This window comes from Cyprinus carpio, chromosome A16, assembly GCF_018340385.1.
Source record: "Cyprinus carpio isolate SPL01 chromosome A16, ASM1834038v1, whole genome shotgun sequence".
Classification (NCBI taxonomy): Eukaryota; Metazoa; Chordata; class Actinopteri; order Cypriniformes; family Cyprinidae; genus Cyprinus; species Cyprinus carpio.
This window is the reverse complement of record NC_056587.1, coordinates 3,646,129-3,662,747: the sequence shown is the minus strand read 5'-3', so window position 1 is coordinate 3,662,747 and position 16,619 is coordinate 3,646,129. Positions and strand designations below refer to the sequence as shown.

The 16,619-nt window shown below is 40.5% G+C and overlaps 2 protein-coding genes across 3 annotated transcripts in view; one reads left to right on the top strand and one right to left on the bottom strand.

The window, feature by feature from the left end:
* Positions 1-160: 160 nt before the first annotated feature.
* On the top strand, positions 161-8,002 carry LOC109104683 (zinc finger protein 574-like). Its single transcript, XM_019117970.2, has 8 exons — positions 161-701; positions 1,643-2,042; positions 2,137-2,297; positions 3,176-3,283; positions 3,558-4,342; positions 4,444-4,570; positions 4,960-6,549; positions 7,186-8,002. Exons 2-8 carry the CDS (start codon positions 1,787-1,789, stop codon positions 7,345-7,347), a joined length of 3,189 nt encoding a protein of 1,062 aa, XP_018973515.2. The 5' UTR covers positions 161-701; positions 1,643-1,786; the 3' UTR covers positions 7,348-8,002.
* Positions 8,003-8,804: 802 nt separating this feature from the next.
* Positions 8,805-16,619, bottom strand: part of LOC109104681 (protein capicua homolog) — a 39,152-nt gene continuing 31,337 nt past the window's right edge. For both annotated transcript variants that reach the window (XM_042772080.1, XM_019117962.2), the window contains 7 exons: positions 16,429-16,610; positions 15,584-16,051; positions 15,171-15,475; positions 14,060-14,214; positions 13,729-13,880; positions 13,267-13,605; positions 8,805-10,672 (listed from right to left, as the gene is read on the bottom strand). In XM_042772080.1, the coding sequence (XP_042628014.1) occupies positions 10,383-10,672; positions 13,267-13,605; positions 13,729-13,880; positions 14,060-14,214; positions 15,171-15,475; positions 15,584-16,051; positions 16,429-16,610 (1,891 nt within the window). In that variant the 3' untranslated portion in view covers positions 8,805-10,382. The remainder of the gene's footprint in view (positions 10,673-13,266; positions 13,606-13,728; positions 13,881-14,059; positions 14,215-15,170; positions 15,476-15,583; positions 16,052-16,428; positions 16,611-16,619) is intronic.

Genomic DNA, 16,619 nt, shown 5'->3' with positions numbered 1-16,619 from the left:
TATCAACGTCTACAATTTGCGGGACTAATCATAATCTTTATATCTGAGCGAGATATACATTTCCTGAACAATTAACAATCCATAATAAATACTTAACAATAAACACATGGTGTGTTTTGAGATGTTTTATTATTAATGAATTTATTGGTGGTTTAGGACCTTTCCATCAGCAGATGAAGCCTCTCATTCATACTCTAGTATCCAAAAATGCTTCAATCACTGGACTGTCCATCACAACGGCTAGAGTTTGACTGACAGTCTTTCTAGCCAATCAGCGCGCTGCACAAGCCAGACGCGCACCCTACACGGGGCGGGGCAGCTCGCACAGAGCAAGGAACAGAGGCCAGACAAACGGTACATTTCCACATCCATCATCGTCTTTACGTCAAAACATTTAACAAACAGTGCGACGCGCTGAATAACACTGATTCGTTGCGGTGAGAAACGCTTTGTGAACACCGGAAAGCTTCCGCGGGGCCGACGAGCGCTGCACGAGGGATAGCGCGACTGCAGCGCGCGAGGAGAGGTTCAGAAACGGCCGGGGAAAGAAGGCCTCCCTTCAGCGCTCTTAGACCTGCGGGGAAAAGTGAAGAGCGCCGCCTGACGACCGCCGTACAGCGGGGTGGCTCGCTCAGGAGACAGCGGGGCGCGACATAAGCTCTGGCAAAATCTGAAGAGCGCCACCAACTGCTCGCCAAAAGGTGAAACCCGCTAAATGATGTTGTCTGTTTGTACCTATTCCGCCACGACTGGTGCTAGAAGTTTTGCATGATTCTCGGGTGTATTATCAATCCGTTTGCTTTTAACACCCGCATCTGTAACGTTACCACATTTGTAATGCCCGTCATATTTTTCTGATTTATTAATGAAGAGAAATTATTGAATTGTGGACTCTTTATATCACGGAGCTACCATATGTTACGCACGGACTTCATAATTATATTTAATGCATAAGAGTCATTGGTTACCGAATGTAATAAATATTTTGATATAAATACATTCTGATAGTTTTATCTGATAGTGTTTACAAAAAGTAGGGTCACAGCTGTGAAACCTTATGAAACTAGTAAAATGTTACACACACACACACACACACAGTAGGGTTCATAGCTGTGTCCCTACTTTGTGTGTGTATGACTCCAAGGCCCCCTTTGTCCGCTCTTTGTATAATAGTCTCATATTTCAGTTTAACGTTGTACATCTAAGTGTCTTTTAGCAGTTTAATTATGATTATGTTAACATAACTACATTTAAATAATAATTTTTGGGCGTTTGCTGATGCCCTGTAATTTTGAAGCACTGGTCTGAGGTGGTCTTAGGGCTATTGTATGATTGAATTATAAAATTAAAGAGAAAATCAAGTGAAATTGTACATTAGTGTAGCAATAATCTCAAAGTTTTGCAATTTTAAAAACTAAATGGCATGTAATGTTGTGGGACATGTTTTGTCCCATGTCTCAATGATTATACATTATATTTGTAATATATTTGTAGTATTTGCAATAATTAGTGGTCTGTGGGAATCTGTTCCTGGTTATGATATCTAATATAAATGTGCAAGGCCAGATAATTTGTCTGGGAATGTTCTGACATATCTGTATTTCTTTAGTTGTTTTTATTTTATTTATTTTTTTATCTGCAGGTTGTATTGAGGCTTAGGATTCATATTGAGCATAAGAATGCATACTCAACCCAGCGACTGTGACTCATAACCCCAGCACTGCATCTGCTCTTCAGCACACCAAGAGACTTTGCACCTTAACAAGTTTAGAACTGTGCAGTTACCATGAGTGAGCAGGAATATGTGGAGCATCAGTACATGTGCAGTGAGTGCCAGCAGCTCTTTAATACGCTGGAGGAGGTGCTGGTGCATCAGCAGATCCACACCGGAGCAGAGGGGGACGAGGCCGAGGTCCTGGCGAGCCTTGAGGACTGTGACGCTGGGAAGAGCCAGTATCAGTGCCTGGAGTGTGGAGCCATCCTGAGGGACCCAGATGAACTGCTGCTGCATCAAGAGATGCACATGAGAGAGGCAGGCCAGGGTGAGTGCAGTGTTTAATGTATGTGCTCTTCTGTATGTTTAGATGGGAGATTTTTCAAGTGCATGTAATCAGCACATGAATGCTTTATTTTCAGAGCTGTGTGAGGTCACAGAGGTAGATGCTGTTGATGCAGAAGTGCCAATCCAGTATCAGTGTTTGGAATGTCTGGCTCTCTTTGACACACCTGAAATGTGGTTGGCTCACAGACAGACACACAATAGAAGCAGCACCCACAGCAGCTTGAGCACTGACACAGTGAGTACACACACACACACACACACACACACACACACACACTGATAAACGAGGCTGGGTATCCATGCGGATTCTGATTTGCTCTCAGTTTGCTTTGATAAGATTCCAGTTCATGGAATATTCCAGTTGCAATGTTCTTTTATGTATGAAATAATATCTCTTTCAGCTAATGAACCGTTTGAATTGGTATATTATATAAATTTTAATTTTTACATTTCTGTGAAATTCTGTGAATTAAAGTTCTGTGAATGCCAGCTAAAGAAAACTTTAGTTCAACTGGAATAATGTTGTATTTATGTGTAAAACTGTTTTTATAACAATATGTACATTTATTATAAAACAATAAACTCCCATGAAAAATGATTGAAAAGCACTAAATTTGTTAATATGGCATATGTATACATCAAATAATTTAATGTACATCACTGTTCTGGTAATATTATTTTTTAATGTTTTTGAAAAGTCTTTTATGCTCACCAAAGGATGCACTGATATAAAAATACAGTAAAAACAGTATTAATTGAATTTTCAGTGTCAACAACGTAAAAGTCTATATTGTCACTTTTGTTTACAATAAATGGATTCTTGCTGAATAGAAGTATGATAAAAAAAATATCTAGATATCTTGATATTAGAATTTGACAGAAATTCTAATATCAGCTAATAACTCTTGTCAGTAACAGAGTAATGCTGATTAATAGAGAAATGTGTATCCATTTAAACAAATCAGTTATTAATACCATCAAAACCGTGTCCGGTTCTGGAGGTGTCCAGTTCTGGAGGTGCTCAACAAACAACTTGTACATACTGCAGAGTAACATATTTATCTTGTGATCTTTTTTTAGCAGTTTCTAATTTAATTGTGGGTTCTGTTTCAGGAATATGTTCTTCAGGCAGATGGTTCAGTCACTCCGGTTCAGTTGCTCAATGTTCAAAATCTAGTTCTGGATGAACAGAAGGCAGGCCAGATCCTGACCTTAGCCCAGGTCTGTTTACATACATACAGCTACACACACACAACAAATACATTCTTTAAAGAGGGTTTGTTTTACACCATGATCTAACTAGGAGTGAAGGGATAAAAGCTATATTTGATTTTTGTTCATGTTACGGTGGGGTCCACGGTGATAGGATCAGGTTTTTCCCCTCTTAGTAATTCAGGAGTTTCAGTGTGACAATGTCTGGGCCTATCTGCACATTGTTTTAGGATCTTACAGGTCCCATATTTCCAAACTTATTTTTGTTGTCTTTACATTTCAGGCTCTTCGAGAGCAAGAAAACCCATCTAAAACTGCAGCCCCTCCCAGAACTATGCTAGTACCAGCCAACGCTTCCCTGCCTGGCTCCACCTCTGCGATGCTCCGCCTACAGTTCTGCTCCGCCCAAGCGATCGCTGATGGTTCAGCTTCAGCTACACTCCGGAAAGCTAAACTGCTCTCCCCTCTCTTACCTGCTGATCCTATCCGGCTGGACAATGTAACGACTTTGAACCTCCTCCCTTCCTCTGGTCAGATGAACACATTAAATAAGGAAAATGAGGAGATTTTAATTATCCATCCTTATGAGTGTTCTGAGTGTAATCTGCTGTTTAGCACACCAGAGGACTTCCTTCAACACCAAGGGGAGCACTTCTTAGGCCAGGACAAAGAGAGTGGGGACACTGGGGTGATGGTGGGGTATGAAGATATTTCTGGGGCTAAGGAAGATGAAGGAAGAAGTGATGGATCCGAAGAGGGCAGCAAAGTTGGCAAAGTTATTGCTGGGAGGCGTACATACACTGCCCGCTCAGCTGGTTTGGGTTTGATGCCGTCACCCAGCAATCTTCAGTGTGAGGAATGCAAAAGAACGTTCACCTCTGCCAATCGGCTTGTGGCACACCTTCGAGTGCATGAACAAGGAACACATGAGTGCCCAGAGTGTGATAAAGTGTTTAAGAAGTTGGTGTCCCTTCAGACTCACATGAGCGCACACTCTGGTGAGGCACGTTTTCTGTGTGTGGACTGTGGCCATGGTTTTACCACAGAAATGACTCTTATGATACACAGGTAATAACAAATACAAACTGTATTGTCAAACATCAAAACTTGCTCGTGATTTGGGTTCTCTGTCATCAAAACTAAATTTTATCTCGCTTTTCCGGCTTTAGGAAATCACATACATCTGAGCCACTGCACAAATGCCCAGTTTGTCCCAAAACCTTCACCAACATGACCAAGTTCTTGTACCATCGTCGCACACACAGAGTACGTGAACCGACCGCAGCAGTCTCTCAGGTAATAGTTGACAACATCAGTATCATATTGGTTATCAGCCAATGTTAGAGATTTTAAAATTGATTGTTGAATGTATCTGTATTGGTTAATATTATATTATATTACATATATTATATATATACATACATTTACCAGTATTTGAATACTACTATTATTACATTTAGAGGCCTTGGCCTTTTTGCTAAAGATAATATTTAACAGTATTAAATAATTATGAATTATTATAATTGATTTATTAAATATTTGCACTGAGGTCGTGCAATTTAAGAAATCTCAATTTAAAAAAAAAATGTACACTGTAAGTGCTATTCATTTTATCCATACAAATTTGTCTCAGTGTGGTTTTTCATAAAAAAAACAAGATGAATTCAAACCTCTCCCCTCTGCAGTTTGTACTGGCCCAGCAGTCACCTCTCTCTATCATTCAAAGAGCAAGAGAACGGGAGGCTGCTTGGAGGAAAGAAAGACAAGCGGTGAATATTTCTCCTGTGGAAGATGACAGAAGAGAGTCCAGTGACACAGGTCCTGTGCTCACTGCAGGTATTGCAGTGGTTTCCCAGTCTTCAGAGTCAACAGAAAACGGGCTTCATGCTGAACCCTCAAACACAGAACAAACCCAAAATGGAGGGAAAATACAGACAGGCGACCCGAACCACTCAACTACTGCCAGTGTGGGAGGAGGAGAGGAAGAAAGTAAACCTGGGACCCTTGCTGCTGAGGAAGAGCCAAAGTTCCCTTGCTCTATTTGTAAAAAAAGATTCTCCTCACAGGTCCGTCTGTTGCGTCATCGCCGAACGACTCATACGACCGAAAGGCGTTTTAAATGCAACATCTGCGGGAAACCATTCAAGAAGCAGATCCATCTGCGAAACCACCTGCGCACACACACGGGCGAGCGGCCGTTCCAGTGCAGTGTGTGTGGAAAGACCTTTTCCTCTCTTGCAAATCTTTCCCGCCATGGACTTACACACACTGGAGTCCGTCCGTACCGGTGTGACATTTGCCACAAAGCCTTCAGCCAATCGTCAAATCTACGCCAACACCATCAGCATCTTCACAGCAACGCGACGCCCTCACCCTGTCCAGACTGCTCTGCTTCTTTTATCCGCCCTGCTAAGCTTGTAGCTCATCGTTTTCTTCACCACCCAGGGTCTCCTGCACCTTACCCCTGTCCACACTGCTCCGAGGGGTTCTTGCGCAAGCGTCAGCGAGACATACATTGCCTGGAGGAGCATCCCAACCTGACACAGCCACACGGCATCTCCCAGGACTCCCAGGTTAGCAGTCAACAGGGCGCGACAGATAATACAGAGCAACTAAGCGCTCCTTCGATGGCGAGACCTAATCTGGATTGCACTATTTGTGGCAAGAGGTTAAACTCTCCTGCAAATCTCCGCCTGCACCAGCTAAGTCACGGACTTGGCCCCGGCCGGCCACGAGGTTCCAGCTCTGCCACTGGGAAGTCTCATGCCTGTCCCGTCTGTGGAAAACTTTTTGGTTCAGCCTCGAGCGTTACACTACATCAGAGAGTACACACCGGTGAGCGACCGTATCCTTGTGCGATCTGCGGAAAACGGTTTCGCCAGAACACACACCTGCGGGAGCACCTTCGCACGCATTCGGGCGAGCGTCCGTTCCGGTGCGAGTTCTGCGATAAGGGCTTTGTGCAGAGCATGCATCTGGCAGAACATCGGCGTACACACACGGGCGAGCGGCCGCACGCTTGCGGTGAATGTGGAAAGACCTTCAAGACGGTTTCGAACCTTAGGAACCATCGTAAGACCCACACTCGCACCCAAAAGCAACAAGAGCCAGAACACAACACAGAAGCAGTGACTGCAGAATGTAACACAGCAACTGTTGCTGTTGTGGAAGCTTCTGAGATGGACCTGGCAGCCACGGTACCAGCATTCTGCCAGCAAGAGGTGCAGCTTGGACAGCCCCAAGTCTTTCAAATACAGACATCCAACCTGACACAGGTAGGAAGCTGTTACTTTTGTGTGTTAAAGCTCAGAATTGAGATTCCGAGGCGTTGGGAATCAAAAATCTATTGCAAAGGTTGGAAAAATAAAAGGTAACCAACTCCTCCTTAATAGCCTTTTCAGCTCAATACAGCTAATCATTAATTCACACCTTGTTCACTAACTATAGTGATGGTCAGTTGTAACAAATCTGTTAAAAAAAAAAAAAATTGATTGCCCCTGTTCTTTTACACCGTATGCATTTTTAACAACTCAGTATCATGATTATGTCATGCAGAAACTTTCAAATAAAGCCATATGTATGAACATGTATTGCTGACTAAGATGGTTAACTTTCATTTACTCAAGTTCCTGCATGTCGAATAGCAAACAACATAAAAATATGATTAGCTTATGTCTTCAACATGTTTCCTACAATAAAGCCAAGTGATATTAGGTGAACATGTTCCTTTGATCTTAAAAAAAAAAAGAAAAAATTAGAAAACAACAGTGAGGAATTGATTCCAGAGTCAGTTCCAGAACCATGAATCAGAATCGATTCCAAAATTTTGTGTGAGTTTGGGTCTTTGCTAGTTCTGCATATTCATTTTTGGTGCAAAAAATAATGGTTTATATATTTTTTTAACCTTTCAGACTCAGGGGACTCCCACTATCATGTGTAACGAGTTCGGAGAGACTATAGCCATCATTGAGACAAGCGGAGACCTGGCAGAGGCCATCGAGCTGTACCACTCGGCACTGGAGAGCGGCATCAGCATGGAGGCCATCACTGTGGACAGCCTGCAGTTGATGTGAGAGAATCCTTCCTGTGGCCATCGTCCTGGAGATTTGAAGACTGTGATCAAAAGAAGCGCGTAAGAGATGTCAGATGGGTCAGAACAAGTGCAGAGACAAAAAACAGGGTATCCTTTTCCATTAAAGTCATTGAACGTGTGAACATGCGTACCTCAAAAAGCCACTCCAGTCCATCCTTTCAGATATTTTTTTAGCCTTATTTTCAATTTTTAAAAGACATTTTTCAAAATTTCAGTTAACAATCTTAAAAGAGGGCTGATTTTAGAGGATGCATGTGACAGGCTCAGATCTGTGATTTGTGATCAGGCTTCTGTTTTGAGACTAGAAATGGACATACTGTCTTACTGATGACACTGCATCACTCTTGTTCTGACATTTGGACAGCGCCAGATGGAGGGTATAAGAATTACACTCATGGACAGTAATGATTTCCAGTTAACATTCTAACCTGCAGTTGTTTCAAAGAGGTAGTTTAAGGGCACTGACCTGAAGAATGGGAGTTCAAAACAAGTGCGTGCTCATCACCGCAACGGACACAGGATTCCCATGTGTTACATCTCATACATCTCTCGGTCTGTACACTGAATGTTTGTAGCATTATTAATGTTATGATGTTGATTTAGAGAAGTGTTGCAAATAAATCAGTTTCTCCGTTTTCCTTGTAATTGCTTTTAAGAAATGTTGTTATAACAGCAATAACCAGCAACCATCTTAAAGGGATAGTTTGCTCAAAATTGAACATGCTGTCATCATTTCTTCACCCTCATGTTGTTTAAAACCTATATGAGTTTCTTCTGCGGAACAAAGACAAGATATTTTAAAAGTTTCAACGTTCTTAGTAGATGCAATGCAAGTCAAATGTGGCCAAAAGGGGACCCCAGTGACTCATTGTATGGACAAAAACCACACTGAGACATTATTGTGCTCCAGATAAGAATGAAGTCATACAGGTTTGAAACAATTTAAGAAAATGATCTTTTTTTTTTTTATTTTTTTATTTTATTTTATTTATTATTTTTTTTGAGTCAAATGGAGTAAATCTCTTTAAATCTGTTCTGATGTTAGATGGAATCCATAAGTTTCTTCATACGGCAATTGGCTTTGTAGGTTAATCTTTTCAGGTAGCAAATCAAGAAATGTGATAAACTAACAACAATATACCTATATTGCATAAGGAAACACCCAATCATACCTTTATTCTTAATGTTCACATCTTAATAACTTCATGTACTATTCAGCCATACTCTAACTTTCAGAACTCAAAACTTGATACACAAAAGTAGATCAGTGAAGTTTTACACATTGTTTCTTCCTCAATCTTTTTACTCATAAAGAAGAGTCTGTTTCTTTGAACATCTATTTATTTGTTTACTGAGAGATACAGTTCAGATGTAAAGCTTATCGGTATAAAGTCTTTCTCAGATATGTAAATCAGGAAAACAAGGTAACACAATAAGAACAGTTTCTAACCATATTTCTTTATTTCTCCTTTAGTTATACAATTTCATTTCTTGTTACTGGCTTTGTTTCTTCCAATGAGGTTTCTGCTCTTTATTGTGATTCTTGAGTCTTTGGACTCTTACTGTATTTATGTACAACAAAGACCAGTGCTGCAAGAGAAGATCACCATCTATGGCCTCCCAGTCTCACCTCACAGCCTTAAAGTGAATGAGGAAAGAACGATAAAGTGACAGGAGGAGGAATGAGAAAAGGGAGGAATGTAAGTGGCAAACTGAAATAATAAAAAACATACGACTACCAGAAAGATGTTTGGAGTGTCTAATAACAAAGGCTTATGTAATTACTTCCTGGTAAGAAATAAAACATTGTGAATATCAATATAAAGAGTGAAAGAAAAGTGTCTAAAAAAAAGGTAGTGGAAGTGCCTCTAGGTGCGAGGGAAGAGTTTCTGCTAAAGAAAGAGTATATTAACAGGAATACAGTATATATAGGTTATAAGGATCAGATCCACAAGAACAACAAAGCATTAATAAGAACAGTAATAATGAGATTTTATAACATAATGACCTGTAGCATTACGTGTTGAAAAATCAAGTTTCTCTAAAAAGTTAATAAAATTCTTATAGTAAATTCTTAAGAATATATTCCCAACATTCTCATTGCTCCGTGCTTCACCAGCTCATGAAAAGTTGAATAAAAAAGGCAGGGAAAGAAATGTTTAAATATGTGGAATCTCTTAATATATGGAAAAACATACATCAATGGCAATAATGTGCCTGTCGACTTCCCTTCCATGACCTTTTTCCTTCATGGCTAGCCAATCAGAGGCCTCAGAATGACTCCAGTTTGATTGACAACCACTGAAGCCAATCATCGGACGAAAGGCTTCCGAATGGCAGCGCAGTTCAGAGTCCCTCACCGAAGGTTTTCAGTGCCTTAAAGCTCTCTGGGAAAAGTCTTCAAAAATTAAAACACCACAGAAAAAGAAAAAAAAAAATCTAAAATAAAAGTACAATAAGTCTTCATTATCACTTAAACTCAGCCAAAGGAGGCCCGCCTCACAATGACTGGCAGTAACCCACAAACCAATAAAAAACACCTGTGGCCAAACTACTGCCAAACAGGCCTACGAAACACAACAGTGGCCAGGGATGGGGTCCCCTCGCACGTCTCGCCTTTCTAGAGACATCAGCAGCACTGTGACTTCACTGGCGTACAGGACAGGCCCACAGTCCTCTAGTTTCAAAGTCCAAAGGAAGCCTAATGACTAAGATAATGCTGTAAATTAAAGAGTGTATATTCAACAGTGTCTGTGTTTATGTAAGCAAGTGTCTGAATGTGTCAAAGTAAAGTTTTCATAATTCAACGTCACGTGAAATACTGAGAAGTATCAAAACCCCAAAACGTTTTGAGGCGTCTCCCCTCATCTGCTCCATATCCATGAAAACTTTGCTCTTGCTTTTCTCTCCAAGTCCTTCGGAGGCGGTCATAGCAGAGACAAGACAACAAATGTAGATTGTGCAGATGCTGAGGGGAGACATCTGGTCTTCAAGCCATCCATCTGTCCATCAACCTCATCTGGTGGAGTCCTGTGAATCGCCAGCATTTCTGGGCTCCTCCGAGCTGTTCTGCTCACCCTCCCGCTCGGCCTCTTTTTCCTGAGGCTCTGCCCCTGCAGCTAGGTCACTGGCTGCCGCCGCCCCAGAAGGTCCCGGCAATGAGGATATATCTGAAGTGCCGGCCAACTCCGACGGAGCTGCCGTTTGCATGATCTTTTGCCGGACCTCTCGGATCTTAAGCTGTAAACACACCTTAGTGGGGAAGATATCAGCGTATCGCGCCTGGAACGCAGCAGTAGCTTGAGCTATTGAATGTAGGAGAGGGGCGAAAGGGGGAGAGAAAGACAGCATTAGATGGAAGAAAATTATGAAAATTATTTTTATTTATCAAATGCAGGGGTTTTTCGAACTTCATAATCTCAGAAGAAGCGCCACTCAGCCGACATAAATCACAGCATGATGCTCTTAATAACAAGCTCTGACTTCATTTTTGGTCTCTTTCTCACTCAAAGCCAACACAAGGTATCAGAAGTGCAAGTGTTTTATGATGCATTTATGGAACTTTTTGAAGCTTCAGTCGATTCTTTTTGTAACTGCATGAAAAAGAGAGACCAGAATTTACATGCTCGGAATGACGTGATGGTGAGAAAACAAGATAATATTCATTTCATTCCTTTAACTATGCACTAGGCTGGGCGATATGGCCAAAAATACAATCACAATATTAATTTACCATAAATGTGGAAATGCTTTCCACATGTTTGTTAGAGTATGAGAATGAATGTAAACAATGTTTGTTCACAATTAAACCCCACATTTTAATTTAGGGTCCCAAGAAATCCATTTCATTTTCATCTAAATTCTGTTTTCCATTTTGCTTTCTGTGTTTTATGATTTATTAATTTATCATCAAAAATGGTGCCTAATAAAGTAAATGAATAAAACCTTAAAAATGTAACCAAATGAAAATATAACAATTAATTTACAACAAAAAATTGCATATTATTTTCTGAAAATAAAATACTGCAAAACAAACCTGTATAAATTAAAACATGGATGAAAAAAACTTGGTTGTATGATATTTCTTTAAAAATAATAATAATAATATTATTATTATTTAGTAATACAAGATAAACAATTTATTTTATCCAGGGTTCTCACACCTTGATTAACTTCAAATTCAAGGACTTGATGTGGGGACACATTTCAAGTGAGAGCACGGTTACATCGTGTTATCTTGTAAAATACATTGTTACAGTTTTCATGTGTCAAACAGAACTATGCAATAATTTTTTTGCGTTTATTTTTGGCCATATGATAGAGATCTGATATTCTATTTGTTGTATTTCTGTTTTGAATAAAACTGAAGAATATTCAGTACATCCTATACTGTATTCTAAAATGATCTGATATTAGCTTTTGTGTGGATTTTATTGAAAAGAGCTTAGGCTCATGTAACCAGGAGTTTTAAGATATATGAATTTGCTTTTTAGTTTTTCTTACCTCATGGGTTTACATTATCTTAACAAGCAAAGCAATTCATCGTTAATTTCCGGGTGTGTCTGTGAAACATATAGGTACCATCCTAGTAGTTTTGTAGCACATGAACGTCATGTAGGGTGACCATATTTTAGTTTTCCAAAAAGAGGACAGTGGGTACGGGTGGGGCGGGGGGCTGGGGTGTGGTTGGTTGGTGGTTAAAGTAGTGCCCAAGGTAGTGCAATAACCATATCCCAAATATCAAAACTGAAAATGTCATTTCCATACCTAAATTACATATTTTACGGTCACTGTTATGCTTATTGATCATAAACACAGCTAAAAAGCTTCCTACCAGTGGCCCTCCTTCACAAAACTTAACATCTAGCTCAGTTTTATCATAGGCAGAATGCAAAATGCTTCAATACAAGCATTTCAATCAAATATACTTAAGCAACATTTCAAACATTTTAAATACTCTGTGTACGGATAGCGGTTCCCTGATGCGTGAAAATTAGGCAATATTAGAATGTTTACAGGGAGCAGTGGGATTGGACACAAATCACGGGAGTGGGCAATAATGGTCAGAAATTCAGTGGGAGCAGGATTAAGAAAACAGTCCCTCACAGCGCTCTAATACAAAATCGCACTGGCAACTGTAGAAAGCAAAAGCCGAATTCCTGACATTTTGGGCGATTCAGAAATCCCGGCCAGGCGCATATTTTTAAGGTCCAAAAAGAGGACGTGTCTGGGAAAAAGAGGAAATATGTTTACTCTAACGTCATGGCAACGTACAACACAAAGTACCTCACGTGCGAAACACTTCACGTAACGCATAAATGCGCATAACTAATGTAAATCAAGCAAGCTTGTATGCACATGCCACGAATCGTTGGCAAAATAACACATTAGTGGACCAGAGGGAATAATAGGGAATTTTTTTCCAGAAAACTTCACAAAATAAATTCAAGCACTTTCAAGGACCTGTATCAATGTATGTTTATTTTCAAAACCTTTCCAGGGCCTTGATTTATTTTTTTTTCTTTCAGATTCACAAACTTTCAAGGACCCGTGGGAACCTTTTAACTTTTATTTTTTTCATTTCAGTGTGTATTTGACGGTAGTTTTTAATCCTTGACCTGCTAAAGGTTTCTTTTGGTCATAAATTTAAATAAATAAATAAGTAAAGTTATAAATTATAATAGCTAGATTTAGAAATACATTTGAAACATTCATAATATACATTTAATTTATATATGTTTTTTATTATAATACATATATTTTCTTTTGTTAAGATTCCATTAGTCTTGTATTTATCCAAGGACCCCCAAATCCATGGGTCTAATGAATAATGTTATGTCAATAGCATCTACTTTTGTTCTGTCTGTAAGCTGTGTGGGTGGTACAGTGTGTGCGTTACCTGAGGGGAAGAAGCCATGCTCCTGGAATAGCTGCATGACAAGAGCTCTCCTCTGATCAAGAGTTCTTCTGAGAGAGGAGTAGGGCACCTTATCAAACTCCAGCTCCCCCAGAACATCTTCTCCATCTGTACCAGATAAAGCAGTTGAATCAGGATAATATAGGCTGCAGAATGATGAAGGTGTTGTGGGTGGTGAAGTATTACCTGGCCTTTCAAAGGTAAAAATGTCCCCCTCACACTTTGCAGCGCTTTTAGGTGTGTTTGGCTCTGAACTGCAGCTGGATCTGCGGCGGCTTTTCCTTTTTGGAGAGATTGGATCTTCTGTGGATGAGTCCAGGTCTGTATAAAGGGGGATTGAGGGCTAGTTGATTTGTGATTTGAATGAATAAACTGACCCAATATCATCAACACTGAGTTATAATTCACATTCAGTCGTTAGAGAGGTCTGAATCTTACTCTCACCGGTGGAGTTTTTCCTCTTCCTGCGGTAGCTGCCCAGTATGGCTCGTGGGGAGGTGGCCAGACTCTGCAGGGTTGGAGAAGGCAGAACCTCCTCTGGACGGAATTCTGGCAGCTTTGCAAAGCGCTCCTCAAAGTACACTTCTGACAGGACCCTGCAACACATGACCAATCACAAGATTCTGACTACTCTACATGCAATGGGGTCACATTCATTTTTTTTCATTTAAACCTGTATATAAATAGGAATGCAATTAAGTCATTAAAATGTTTATGATTCTGCACTAATCGTAATCATATCAGTACCAATAATGCCATATTTCATGAAACATACTTGTCAACAGAATCAAACGGTCGTTTGAGTGGTGGGGGCCGAGCCTTGACTTTTTTAGGTGGTGCATCTTTATCACCATGAGACTGAGGCGGAGCAGGATCTGATCCAGAGGAAGGAGGTAATGGAGAAGAAGGGTGGGAGTCCTTCCATTCAGCCTGGGTGGAGCAAAAAGAAAAATAGAGTGAGCTTTATCACAAAAGGAATGTTTTGTGTGTAGTTTTTGCCTACTACACACGAGGCAAGTTTTCCTCATCATCTGCCCCAATTATTAGTGGAGTACCTCAGGGCTCTATTCTTGGACCGCTTCTTTTTAACTTATATATGTGCCCTCGGGGGGATATTATCAAGAAGCACAATGTTTCTTTTCATTTTACATGCTGATGATACACAGTTGTACCTCCTGCTAAAAGCTGGTGATTCCATTCAACCATTGCTGGAATGCATCTCTAATATAAAAAAAAGGGTTATCAAATAACTTTCTCCAACTCAATGAGAATAAAACAGAAATTATTGTTTTTGGTCCCCCAAAAATAAGAAAGGATTTTATTAAGGAGCTGGCCAATCATTTCCCCTCCATTTCCTCACAGGTTAGAAACCTGGGTGTTATCATAGACTCAGAATTATGTTTGTCCAAACAAATTAATTCTGTCGTTAGGAACAGTTTTTATCAATTACGGCTCATCTCCAAACTTAAATCGTTTTTGTCTTTTCAGGATTTGGAGATGGTTATTCATGCTTTTATTACCTCACGTTTACTGTAATTCACTGCCCCCTGTCTGTGGAACCAATTGCATCTAGACTGCTGCCTTGCACCTTCCATTACCATTTTTAAATCGAGGTTGAAAACGTATCTTCTCTCCTTAGCATTTTAATTTCACTTCGTTGTTTTATTGTATTATATATCTTGTTTGATTCTTTTCTGTGTTTCCTTTTCTCCTTTAATTTTATTTTACATTGTTCAGCACTTTGGATAGCTTTGCTATGTATAAATGTCCTTTATAAATAAAATGTACTTACTTTAAGTAACTTTATGCTTTTATGCAACTAACACAAAAAAAACTAGACTGATTTGGTTTATAATGTATCTGACAGTCATGTTAATGATGCTAACCTCCTTAGCATTTGCTTCTTTGCCACGGCCAATAGGTGTAGCACTCTCTGCTTCTGCGGACCCCTCCTCTGGTGAAAAGGCTGCAGGGGAGCTCGTCTCGGCTGCCTTGTCTACCTCAAATGAGAACCGACTACCACTCTCTTTGTCCTTCTCTCGCTCTCTCTCTTTCTCCCTGTCTCTCTCCTTTTCTCGCTCTTTGCCTCTCCCTCCTCCATCATAACTGCCCACTGGGATGTTGGCCACAGTGGCTTTCACTTTCTGAGGAGGCCTTGGCGTGATCAGTTTCGGTGTCCCCGGAGCACTGCCTGTTGAAAGAGAAAAGAGGGACCTTGTGTAGTCTTAAACCACAGCAGGGCAGCATTACCATCATGAAAACAGATGGAATTTATGATGTTAAACCAGATGTTAGTTACCAGAATGAGAGGTTTGAGCAGGGCTTCCAGGCTGCAGTGGCACTGAGGTGCCCGGTGAGGGTGCAACTGAACTGCTGCTGCTTTTACTTGGGAACTGGAACTGTTTGTCCGGCTGTAAGAGAGAGATCTTCTCGGTCTGTCTCTCAGAGGATTGCGTGTAGACCTGACTGTCTGTGTGCTGCCGGTCCAGTGTTCTTTCCTGGTGCAACTGTCGCTCAGAATGTGTGGATACGTTCCCTTGCCTGTCTGAGGTTACAGAGGTCATGGAGGTCATTATGGTGTGTTTAGGAAGGATGTGTGGAGATAGGCAAGAGGAACTGGACACTGTGTACACCACACTGGGTGACACCGTAGCCATAGACACCACCCCAGTTGCCAGGGTCACATTTGTAGGGGTGTAGATAGCGGAGATGGCAGGAGCGTGAGGGGCGCTGGGAGACTGGGCCGGGGCCAACAGTGATGGCTGACCTGGTGAAACAGTAGATAACAGCAACACACTTTACAAAAAAAGATACAAAAAATGAGCAAAATCAAAAAGCAAAATAATTTTACAGATTTACAAAAGATTTATTTTTGATGTATGTGTTGTTGTTATGGTATTTCTCTAGTTATAAAAGAATCCTTCTTAAGGATCATGTGACAATGAAGACTGGAATAATGGCTGCTGAAAATTCAGCTTTGCATCACATGAATAAATTACTTAATTTTAAAATGGAAACCTATTTTAAATTGTAATAATATTTCACAATGCTTGATTTTACCACACATGTTGATTATTTAAACGACTGCCCTAACATTTAGATGACACAAATATATTGAATTGTTTTAATTATGAGTCCACTGACCTGCAATCAGTGGCTGCACCAAAGTCTGCCCCGGATGAGCGATCGCTGCAAAGGTCGCCAAGGGTGATGGAACATAAGCAGATCCAGGTGTTGCTGAAGCTGTCTGAGAGGATGAGACTGTTGTCGTGGGAACTAATGGCAAAGGAGAAGGAACCCCAGGAGCGGACTGTACATAAGTGATTCTGTCAAGA

Coding starts and splice junctions, on each gene's coding strand:
- LOC109104683 (XM_019117970.2), top strand. CDS start 1,787: ATGAGTGAGCAGGAATATGTGGAGCATCAGTACATGTGCAGTGAGTGC. Junction 2,298..3,175: donor GCAGCTTGAGCACTGACACA/GTGAGTACACAC, acceptor GTTCTGTTTCAG/GAATATGTTCTTCAGGCAGA. Junction 4,571..4,959: donor CGACCGCAGCAGTCTCTCAG/GTAATAGTTGAC, acceptor TCCCCTCTGCAG/TTTGTACTGGCCCAGCAGTC.